The following is a 12,369-nucleotide window of genomic DNA, read 5'->3' on the forward strand; positions in this document are numbered from 1 at the left end:
AGACTCTCCAGGGGCAACCAGCACTTCAAGAGGTAGGTTGGGGTCTTGGAGCACAAGTAGGTACCCCAAGGGGAGGCATATGGGGCTGTAGGGCTCTGGGTGCAGGGGTGTCTTTGGGTGTCAAAAAAGCTTAACCTCAGCTGGTTGCCGTTGGGGTGGCCCCTGGTTCGGAGTCTGCAGGAGTCGTCTGGTTCGTCGAGGAGGGTCTTTGGGCACTGGACTTGGGGTCCCAGTCGCCGGGGGAACGTCCTCGTGGTCTTGGTTCACTTGGGCACGGCCCAGGTTCGGTGGGTGCAGAGTGGGCTGGTCCAGAGCTGCCTGCCTGGTGCCAGGGGGGTTGTTGCAGCAGAGCCTCTGCTGATGAGTCCCAATCTTTAGGAGGGTCAAGGCAGGCAGGTCCTTTAGGTGTCCCAAGGTTGCTGTCATCATGAGTCGCCGGGATTTAGGCAGGAGCAGGTTCCAGGATCGACAGGCCGGTAGGGCTGGGGCCAAGTCAGTTGTTGTCGTCCCGTTAGCAGCTTTCTCCTCTTGATCTACTATCTTCTTTTTTTCTTTCGGGATCGAAGGAAGGTTCAGGGAACCCCTAAATACTGAATTTAGGGGCGTTACAGGTAGGGCAAGGACCGGGACCGGGACCAATAGGTCCCTGTCCTGGGGTGGGTACACCCCCTAGCCTGCTCCTCTCCTGTGTGAGGGGGGCAGGAGCCCAGCTGTGATTGGGCAGGGCTCCCCATCTAAAAGATGGCCGGAGCCCATGGTCGTGCTTCACCTCGTCTCCCACACCTGAGGGGTGGGGTTGGCACTGGCTGGCACACCCCTCTTCCTGGCTTAGTTTTTTCCGCCAGAGTGGGGGGTCAGGACTTGTGGGGGGCAGTTGCTGGGTACAGCAAATGGACTGGAGAAGCTCACAGAGGCGGCATGGCATGCCTTTGAAGCTTCCCCCTGCCCATCCTGGGGGAGGAGACCTAGCACCTCGCCCAGGATGTGCATTGTTGCAGGCCCAGTAGAGAGGGGGGGGGGGTTCTCCACCCAGGGGTCCAGCAATATGTCTGCTGTGTGGCAGCCACTAAGCCCAGACGTGGATTGTAGGTTAGGTTATCAGGGGGCATCTCTAAGATCCTCTGGTGCATTTTACTTTAAATCCCACACTGGCATCAGTGCGGGTTTAATGTGCTGAAAGTTTTGTACCAAACTTGTCAGTCTTCAGTGTAGCCATTATGGTGCTGTGGAGTTCGTAATGACAACCTCCCAGCACCATATACTCTTAATGGCATCACTGCACTTAAAGCGCCCAGGAATGGCCCTGGGTTCTGTAGGGGTACAGGGCTCACGCACCTGTGCCCACTCCTCTGGCATAGGGCACCCAGCTAGAGGGGTGACTGAGGTATGCCAGGGCAGTGGGTTCTGTGGGCATGGCACACAGGGATGTGTGCCATGTTGACTCTTTGCTTAGTGCTGTACTTAGACACTCATCCTGCAAAGGCAGTGTGTGGGTGTCAGGGTACAGGGCTCCAGAGGGTAGGACAATAAGTGCTGCAGCCCTCGGGGGACTTTTTTGGTCACCATGCCCTGGGTACCTAGGATACCATTTACTAGGGGCGAACAGATGGCCAGAGATGCCAATTGGGTTTTAGTTTCAACACAGTTTCAGGGAAGGAACACAGGCCCTGGGTACCTGGTTGGCAGGTACCCAGGGCACACTAAGTCAAAGCACATCAGCAGTTCAAAAAACAGTGGGGGCATACCAATGCAAGAAAGATGGCTCTTTCTCACATCACCTTACTGTGAGCAATGCATGTCCTTGTTTCTGTGACATTTATGAAGTCTATAACCAGAATAGCTGATGTCACCACACTAACTTCCCCACTGTTCCTGGTGAAGTCTTTGGAGACGCTCATTTACAATTCAACTGAAGGTAACGCTGAATTAAATCTCCAGTTTGCAGCCTTCATAAACTTGTGCAGTCCTTCTTTCTGAACCCTATGAACCTAACTGGAAAAGTATGCTACATGTTTTCCCATTCCTTGGGGAAAACCTTGATTGCAGTTTGTACTCTACTACAAGCACATTTTCAGCCATTATCTTTTTATGAAATGACCAGATTGGTTCTTGCACTAAATGGTGCAGGGCGGCCACTCTGCTAGTGATGTACTGTATATTCTGAACAAAGGAGCTGCATTGTTCCTGGCTTTCTTAATGCAGGTTTATCACACCAGGCACCCTACACATACATTGGTCTACTTTGGACTGGTCCAAATACTTCCTAGAAAGATGGTCACAGGATCCAGATCACATAACCTATTGTCTTTTGGAGTGGCTCGGACGATTTTTAACCTACTCGGTGGAGGTTCCGGGACTTATAAGGTGACACCGGTAAAATAACCCACCTCCTCAACATTGCTTTGGATGTCTTCTGTGGACAAACATCTGAAAACCTTCCTTGTCCTGCACAATCATCTCAGCATGAAGGAATTTATGATTGCATTTATATAAATTCAATTTTCAGTTTGGTTATAACAATCGTCCATGTGGCCGTGCTCCTTACCTACTTGCGTCTACTAAACCGCTGGGTTTTTCTATTGATTGGAGATCTAGGACTTTAATATTACAATCTCCAAAGCAGTACTTTAATGAAGCCACCTGCTGGGACATAAAAACTGGTCATGTCCCCCAGGTGATTGATGTATTTGAAGATCTGTTGCTTTAACATCTGAATGGCTGGAACCACTATCACGACCCGTACAAGCCACCACACGAAAATTAATCCTGAACTAGCCAGCATGGCTAGTATTGGGTGTTGAGTACTTAACTATCATCCAGTCACTTCATTTAGCTACAATTAAAAGCATTAACCCTGTTGAACTTTTCTTAAAGCAGTAACTGTGGCAGATGGTATTCCTTAATGAAAAATTGACCCTAGAGGGAGACTACTAAATGGCGAGTTGCAAGCCTGTGGCCTTTGCTAAAGATTTCAATCAAACCTTCATGTGCATCTGCCCTGGTCTTGTCTGAAGTTAAGTAAAGTTCTCAACCTGCTTGTTAAAAGAGCTCCTGTTAGAGTACCTTTTACCATTAATTTTTCTTTGCCTAGTTCACTCTGGGATTGCCCTGGTCTTTTTTTGTATTTCCAAATATATGTAAAATCCTGTACCTTTATATTTAAATGCTTTTGCATCTCATGAATCGCTCAAGGATACTTTACTGTAGTTTTGCCATATTCTTCTTGGACTGTTTGTTTGCAAAAGGCAGGGAAGGAAGACGAGAAAGGAAAAACTGAAAAAGAAGCAGCAGGGATGAATGATAAAGGCTAAGAGGTTATATTGGCTCTTATTTTACAAATTAAGCACTGGACTCTTGTTTTACAGAAATTAAACGTTGGTGATGCCACTTATGGTAATGGAGGAATTGGTTCCTTAATCCAAATATTGTATATACACAGCTGCAAATTAACTAGTGTCCTGTATCAAAACATGGAATATGTATGTTAAAGTCAAATTACAGAAGTAGATAACTTTGGTAAGACTTTAAAAAGCGATCTGTTGGTAGTAAAGGAAATTGCAGATTTAGTGATCTGTATGTAGGGTAACGGGGCACTATGGTGCTTGTTTTGATTATACCTTTTGCATGGGACTCCTTTTCCCAGTGACAATCTTTCTCCTTTTGCTCGTACACAAGTCTGATGTCCTGTGGCTTTTATTGGAAGCTGCATGCCTAGTGGGTATTTATCACTAATGGCCGAGATGGCGAAATTGTTCTCACATAATGTAAGGTGTCTTAGAACCCATCTTTCTTCTGAAGGTGGCTTCGTGCCTTAGTTTAAATCAAACTACCTCTACTCACCTTTATGAATCCATATTCTCCAATGGGTTTCTTCGTTTTACATTAATCCTTTTCTGGATTCCCATGTTGTGCATTATTCCGCCATCTAGTGGTTGGGTCCAGAATGTGGTTTTATTTTTTCCCTGGCTTGCTTGAGGCGTTGTCTACCACCATTTAGTGCTAGGTCCAACCCTGGTGTGACGTCAAACTGAGTCCTGTGCGTGCTAAGCTATCTTCAGATTGTTTTTCTGCCGTTGGGCCTGGAAGCAAAGATATGCTCCAAAGTTTTTGATGAAATCCCTGAAAGAATCAAGGAATTGTAGTGGGTAAAAATAAAATCATTGACTGAGAAGACACCAGAGAGGGAGAGACCTCCAGACAGACACCTTTCCATTGAGGCACGACGACAGAGCAACGACTCACATGGATCAAAGAAAGGCAAAGTAGGGACCATGGAAAATACCCCTTTTAAATTGTACCCAAAGTGCCACTGCAAATTTGCACAGTGCAATCCACACTGCATTTGTAACCTATGCCTGCTGAGGTATCACAAGGATAGAGACTGCGAGGCCTGCGGGGTGTTTGTGCCGTAGATATTCGAGGTACGCCGGAAGCAGAGGGAGGACCATTGCGCAGACGTGCCAGAAACACCTATCGCTAAGGGACTTGGGCCTCTCAAGCGATGAGGATGACCAGGGAGTGCCTACAGAACTGACACTCTGGGAGGAGGGGTGGCGGGGTGTCAGACGTTTGGATCCTTAAAAGGGACGCTGAAAATAAAGTGTACCGCGAAGAATGCAATAAGGGACACAAGACTGATAAGGCAAGACACCTTCAACCGTCTGAAACTAAGGGCCACGAAAAGAAGTTGCAAAAAGCAGCCCAGGCATCGAAGAAAACTATGACAGAGGTTCAGCCGCGACCAAAAGAAACCTACAGACCCCCCCCCCCAGGAATACGGACGATGGAAGATCGTCAAAATCGATGAAGGCGAGCATCGAACATAAGCCTGTGAAGGGAAGGACCACACCCTTTGAGCCAGAAACCACCACACACAAGAAGAGTATCTCCCCGGCCTCAGATGCTGAAAGTGCCCTGTAGGTGGCGAAAAAAATGCCCGAAAGCGGAAATGGTGGCACTCCGTCAGTTGAAGGTTTTGAGGAGCTGAGAGAATTCCAAATTCCCACAAAACCCGCTGTTGTCTCCGAGGAAGATAACCTCAACGCTCCCCCAACCCCCGAACCGCACGAAGGGTATGCCTAAGAGAAGGAAGACTCTGGGACTTGCGATTAAGAATAGGACGACCTTGACACAGAGCCCAGTAGTAGCAATCTTTCGAAGGCTTCACCACCCAACGACTGCCTTCTATAACCGCCTCATCAAGAGAGCAGCTGATAACTTTGGTGTCCCCTTAGAGGAGTAGAAAGGACACTTCTGCTTCCTCCTAGAGACTTTGGCACCATCCACCAAGGGGACACAGTACCTCTCAATGATAACAAGCATCCTGGACGAGGGCAAGGGGGCTTTAAAGGAGCCTGCCTCAGTAAAAGGGTAACCCCAAGGGTGGTGAAAAAATATATAAACCTTCCACAATAAACACTAAATACATTCAGGGAAACAAAGTGCCAGACTCCATCATTGTTACCTCGGCAAGAAGGAGCAACACCCACGCCTCTACTGGCCCACCTCCAGAGATAAATCAAAAGAATGGCCATGGTAGTGATAAAGATGGAGAAAGAGGCAGCAACACAATGGTGCATTGCAAACTCCAGTGCTCTACTCAACAGGTATGGCCACTAACAATGGGATGACATTGAAGAACTGATGGGCAAGCCCCCAGAACCACACTCCGAAACATTCTCCTATAGACCACCCGGAACCTGTACACCAACACATTCGCAGACTACATCGCACCCCAAGGCCTAGACTCCACGGACTACGTACTGCTTGGAGACCTTAATTTCCACCTTGACAACAGCAACCCAAACTCCACCACCCTCCTAGAGAACATCTCCAACATTGGACTGAAGCAACTAGTCTCCACCCGCACCCACACGGTGGGACACTCTACCCCTATCTTTGTTGGAGGAAACAAAATTTGCTTCAATCGCACAACGGAACCGCTCTGTAGGGACCACCACTGCGTCCACTTCTCCTTCTCACAACCCACTGCACACAAGCAGACTCCAAGCCTCCCATGCAGAAACTGGACCGGATCACTGAAGAGCACCTCAGCCGTGCTCCTCCCTCTACCACAACATATGTCAACACAGCAGCCAATGACACCCACCAATAGATCGCCAACACACTCTCCCCCCTTTCCCCCCCCCCTCTCTCTCTCACACACACACACACACACTTAGACCTCTGAGAATTTAAGTCTCGTGCTGACGACCGAAGTAACCGCAAAATCCTGGAAGCACGCACCCCCTACAGGGCTGATCCTCTTCAAATCTCACAACTCCACGAAACTCTTCACCATCATACAAGAATTCCCCAGACTCCACAGTGAAACCACCACCAACGTCCCTCCCTCCCAGGACCTCCGCAATAAACCTAAGCTCCTTCTTCCACCACAAAATCAGGACACTCTACGACCACTTCGAATGCCAAGGCACCGACCCAACACCATCCACCAGCTATGCCACCCAACCGACCCTACTCACCTGGACCCCTGTCACTACAGAAGACACCGCAAAGACTATGAGGAACATCCACTGCTCACCACACATCTTCCACAGGGCCACCTCTGCCATTGCACCAGAACCACGACTGACCATCAATTGCTCACGTTCCCATACGACTGGGAACCCGCCGAAGTCAAACCCCTCTGCAGACCCAACGGACCTCAAGAACTACAGGGCCATCTCTCCCCTCCGCCACCAAAGTAATCGCGAAATTCGTCCACACCCAGCTAACACACTTCATAGAAACTAACCACATCCTTATCGCAATCTGGATTCCACAGCACCGAGACCGCCCTCCCAGCTGCCACTGACTACCTCCGCACCCACCTCGATCAAGGCCACACTGCAGCCCTTATTCTACTAGACATCTCAGCAGCCTTCAACAGTCGCACACTAGTTGCCCAACTCCACGATGCCAGCATACAGGGAACTGCCTTAGACTGAATTTGCTCATTCCTCTCCGGCAGAACACAAAGAATAAGACTCCAGCCCTTCCTCTCCGAACAGAGCTTAGATACAGAGCACCCCAAGGATCCTCCCTCTGGCCCACGGTTTTCAACAGCTACATGGACCCCCTTGTAACCATCGTTAGGAACCACGGACTCGGAAGAATCCTACGCTGACGACACCCAGGGCACCCTCTCCCTCACCAAGGAACCCAACATCACCTGGCAAAAATTCCAGGAAGGAATGAAGGCAGCCTCATCCTGGAAGCCTTCAGAAAAGACCTCAAGACCTGGCTCTTTGAAGGAACTCTGAGCTGCCCGATTATTGCTGCTAGGGCAATCATTCATTAATAATTCAGTGCGGCGTGGCCGTCTGGCGTCTGCTTTTGGCTTACAAGGGGGAATGGGTACGCCAGGTGACTTGCGCTCCAGTGTGAAAGTCACCAACACTGGACTGGGACATTGGCAGCTAGCAGTGTACCTGGTTAATGATACTTCTGGATGTGGAGGTCAGCTGTTCCTTCATCAGCCCTCGAGTTGTCCTCAGTGTGGTGTTGCAGAGATGTGACCAGCTGAGATCCTGAAATCATCAGTGCTGTGCTCTCACGTCAGCGGGTATAGTATCTGCTTGGGAGGCTTGGTAACCACTCAGTGCTGTATGTATTCAACTACCTTTCCTGGGAATCCCTCATGTACCTTTTTGTAAACTTACTCTCATACCGTGCAAAGCGCTACGATACCTTCAGGTCTAGCTAGTGCTATATGAAACTCAAAATAACAGACCCTGCAGTCTCTGCGTTCGCATTCCCCGTTATCTGCATGGGTGTCTGTAGCATGACACTCCCAATAGAGCTTCTATCGAGACACGATGTGAAATCCTGATGGTCCTTTGCGTCCAATTAAACTGTCCTTAACACCCAAACAGTTACCCAGAGCGGTGAAGTGTTTCTCTTGTGTGTGTGTGTGTGTGTGTGTGTGTGTGATATAAAATATGTATGTATGTATTTTTTTACTCTTTCTAACCTTCATAGAACTATTACTCCAAATCCAGGTTTTAGAATGTCATGAAAGGAATTCCTTGCTGGGGTCCAGTACCGAGTTGCTCTCCTTAATACACTTTTGCTTCTTTTCTGTCTGTTGACTAACGCTCTTTCGTTCCACTTTAAATGCTTTCCCCCTCTTCCACGTCCCCGCCTGAAGGGACATTGTCAATCTTACTATAGACCATGTCTCCCTCCATTCACAGCCCATCCTCATGCTTGTTTTTCTTCTCTCCTGAAAGATCATCACCTCGGAGGAGGCAGAGCGCCGGGGGCAGGTCTATGACCGCCAGGGTGCCACCTATCTCTTCGATCTGGACTATGTGGAGGATGTGTACACAGTAGATGCTGCTTACTATGGCAACATCTCCCACTTCGTCAACCACAGTGTAAGCAAATTGGAAAGCATTCCTTTCTTATTGGGGCGGTCTGTGTTATCAGACCCTGAGGGACCTTGATGTATCCTGGTGGGTGGGTGGGTGGGTGGGTGTGGTGAGGTGTTGTGCTTTGACACAACTTGTTGGTGCTGTGGTCACTGATTGGGTGTTGGAAGCCAGTCTTACAGGTGTGTGATAGTTTCCAGACTTGACACAGAAAGCAACAGTGGTATGTGGGTTGAGCTGAACAATAACACCCGCTTTTTGTTGTGAAAATTGTACTGGATTAATGTTTAACCTTCATATAAGAATATTGTGTGAGGCATGTGTTTGATTCTCGTTTGTGAGGATAGTCTTGGTAGTTTTCCTCCATGCTTTCTGCTTTGCCTTTCTTATGATGTCCTCTTTTTTTCCCCAGTGTAACCCAAATCTCCAGGTCTACAATGTCTTCATTGAAAACATCGATGAAAGGCTACCTCGGATTGCTTTCTTTGCTACACGCACCATCCGCCCCGGGGAGGAGCTCACCTTTGACTACAACATGCAAGGTATACAGTTACTGAGTTGTAAAGCCTCCTTACACGAGTGGTGAGATCCTGTTAGAGTGCATCTTGGCGCTCTGTTAAGTATGTTGGAGTTTTCAGGAGATGCAGCATGTCTGCTCCAGTATAAGCCATGCATGGGGTCCTGCTTTTACAGTTAAAGTGGTACAAAAGGTGGTGGTGATGGACGAAGCATCTGAATCAATCAAACACTCACACCCAGTCAAAAGATCTGGGTTTAATCCATCACCGTTCTTTTGCCCACTCTGCCACCCCAGTTCAGACATGGCTATATGCAAATCAGTCTGACCCTGTGCCTCATGGGAACAGTCCAGCCCGCACTGCCAAGCCATGTCTTCCCTGGACCGGAAACAAGCTTCCGAGGACCGGTTTCTGGCATTCCAGCCGTCTTCAGCCCTGCTTGCTTGAATCCAGTGGCAAAGTGAGCAAGGGACTCACGTCTAAGCATACCGTGCCACACTTATGGCGGCCAAAAGCGGTACAAAAGAGGGTTGGTGATGGATGGAGCATCTGAATCAAACTCATACCGAGTCAAAATATCTGGGTTTAATCCATCACTGTTCTTTAGCCCACTCTGCCACCCCAGTTCAGACATGGCTATATGCAAATCAGTCTGACCTTGTGCCTCATGGAACAGTCCAGCCTGAACTGCCAAGCCATGTCTTCCCTGGACCGGAAACAAGCTTCCGAGGACCGGTTTCTTAACAGTTAAAGTGCTTTGGTCATTTGTTTCACTACTCGATAGCATTTATGATGCATTTTCCCAGGCTAACCTGGTTGCTCACTCTTAGCTTGTGCCATGTTAGGACCATGAATGAGGTGTGCTATCGGAGTTGTTTACAATGCTCATGATTATAGCTGTGTGGTTGTAAGGTGAGAGATGGGTGGTACTTTTAGTAGTCTGGTACTAGTGTTCTTTTCTGTCACCTTCTTGTCTGCAGTGGATCCTGTGGATGCTGAAAGTACTCGGATGGACTCCAATTTCGGACTAGCAGGCCTGGCGGCGTCTCCGAAGAAGCGGTTGCGGATAGAGTGCAAATGTGGGACAGAGGGCTGCCGGAAGTACCTCTTCTAAAAGACCTCAAGGGATGCACTTTCTTCAGCCCAGCACAAGAAGTTTTACAGCTCTTTTAATTCTGGTTTTTATTTGTGTACTGTGTTAAAGACAGACTGGGGAAGTTAACTTGTGAATGGAAATTACTGGCCAAGTCTGAATAGAGGCTGGAACATGAGTTGTGGTATAAAAGCATGTGCCTGCAGCAAAGCCATAGAACAGCTCTTCTGGTTAAACCATCTCGCACCCCACTCTTGGTTGTTCTGTGGTTCACAATGGAGATGGTGCCCTTTTTCCTGGTCACTTTAAGGCCATACACCACAATGTTTTCATGCTCCCCGTCCTTGATCGTTTGAGAACTGGAGTTTGGTTCTGCCCTATCAAATGGTTTTTACAATTTTTATATTCCCTTTTTATTTCTTTTCTTTTCTTGTTTTTATGGGGTGTGGCATCCCAGTTCTGTAGCAGAATCCAACTTGCCGTGACACGATTCTTGGCTAGTAAACCTGTCATTCCATGAAGGTATACAACTGCGGCATCTCGCGTTCTAAGAGCGGAGGTGATGTTTGTGTAGTAGGAAGAAGTCTTTATATCTATTCCAGTTGAATCTTTAATAGAATGGGGATGGGCGGGTTTGGCATATTGTCCAGGGAAACTGCAATAATTACCCGAGATGATGTGTAACCTTGCCAGGTATGAGCTTTCTCTTGTCTCAAAGTAGAATGGCCCTTCATGGGGAATTTCACACCGCCACATTGCTCTCTTGAAAATCTATTGCCTTTCAAAGTAGAACCTTTGGAGTGGGGGTGCGCTTCCCTGGGTGTATTTTGGAGGAAGACTAGATACTTTTACTAAAGCATCAAGTGACTGGTGGGTAAGGATTCAGTTTTTTGTTTATAGTGGGTGTCTTATGAGAACTGTAGTAGTCTGGTAGGGTGGCATTTGCAAGGTAGCCAGAGATGTCTCTGAAATTATTGGTTTGGTAACACGTATGCCAATGCACGTCACACTAATCTTAGCTGTCCCCTAAATGTGGTAGCAAGTCATGTGTTGGTCCTATCGCTTATCCTATGTTCACCACTTCGCCATTTTTGAGTGGCCGATTGCTTAGTGACCAGAGTGAGATCATATATGCATTAGTGTGCGCTTGATAAAGCCAGAAACCTCCTTGGTTCTGCTGTTATTTCATCTGTTGATTCCAGCAGTGCCCCAGTTCACTATTTTGAGTGGTTGGCCCCCCTGAATAAGGGCTTGCTACATTGCGGCATACACTGCCAGACCTCACGTCTGTCTTGGAATGTAAATATGTATGTGTATTACCTCATTTTTGTATATAAATTTTTTACAAATTTAAGACTTGAACAGAAATTAGGAGCAGAGGTGTTATATTTTTGGTTTTATATTTTTTCCTACTTTGGGGGGGGTGAGGTTTTCTCTCCTCCCAACCTTCTGTGCCATGGTTTTCTTTTTCTATAATTACCTCTTCAAGTGCTCTTAATTGGAAGCGAGTAGATGGCTTGTCCTCTCCCACATAGGCTGGTATGTTTTTTTTGTTTTCTATTTATACATTATCAGATGTGCCACTAGTGTGTAACGCGAATATTAGGTACCAAAAATAGATGCCTGAAGATTAACACCGGCCAGATTAATTTACAAACTCGGGAGGCTTTGCAAGAAGATTGAGTTGCTCTCAATGGGAGCAGTTAAGGTTTGTTTTTAAAGGCAACTAAAATGGCAGTTATTTGAAAATTATTTTAATCCCATTCATGTTAAGGAACCTGACTTTACAAAAGGAGCATGGCCCCCTTGGTTGTCCCTTTCCACATACAAGCTGTTGGGTAGCTCATCTATTAGCCATGCAATTGCCAGTCTGCGTTTCCGTTTATTTTTATTTTGAATAAACTATACTGAATTTTTTTTCTAATGTGTTGTGTTCTTTTTTTCTTTTTTCTTTCAAATCTTTATTTAATGTTTTCCCTTGAATGACAATCAGAACATCTTAGATCCACATTTATACAGATCAGCCTTAATACAACAATTTGCCCTGAGTGCATTCCAATTGAGGTCGTTAACAATGACGTTACTGCTCTGGGGAGGGCTCCGGATCGGTTTGTGAGCTCACCGATGTTTGGGATAACATAAGTTTTGAAAGGTGCCAAATATCAAGGGGGTTGTAGCTGAGCATACAACTCGCAGTTGGTATTACAGTAAGTCACACGCCCAACGTTGAAGATAGCGCCCCGAACACCCCCCATATGTCGTATTCTTTCTTCGTCATTAAGTGCACTCAAACGTGACATCTGCAAGGAACTAGATCCAAGTTCTGACAATCCCTCCCCATTTCTTTTGTGCAGCTCTGACTACTCCTACTTTCTGCCGTGCT

At 47.3% G+C, this 12,369-nt stretch overlaps 1 protein-coding gene across 1 annotated transcript in view; it reads left to right on the plus strand.

Annotated features, from left to right (window-relative positions):
* The window catches only part of SUV39H1 (SUV39H1 histone lysine methyltransferase), a 66,793-nt gene extending 54,883 nt beyond the window's left edge, over positions 1-11,910 (plus strand). The window contains exons 5-7 of the mRNA XM_086940346.1: positions 8,235-8,381; positions 8,788-8,917; positions 9,874-11,910. Coding sequence (XP_086796472.1) covers positions 8,235-8,381; positions 8,788-8,917; positions 9,874-10,007 — 411 coding nt within the window. The 3' untranslated portion in view covers positions 10,008-11,910. The remainder of the gene's footprint in view (positions 1-8,234; positions 8,382-8,787; positions 8,918-9,873) is intronic.
* Positions 11,911-12,369: the final 459 nt, after the last annotated feature.

Source organism: Lissotriton vulgaris, chromosome 10, assembly GCF_964263255.1.
Source record: "Lissotriton vulgaris chromosome 10, aLisVul1.2, whole genome shotgun sequence".
Lineage (NCBI taxonomy): Eukaryota > Metazoa > Chordata > Amphibia > Caudata > Salamandridae > Lissotriton > Lissotriton vulgaris.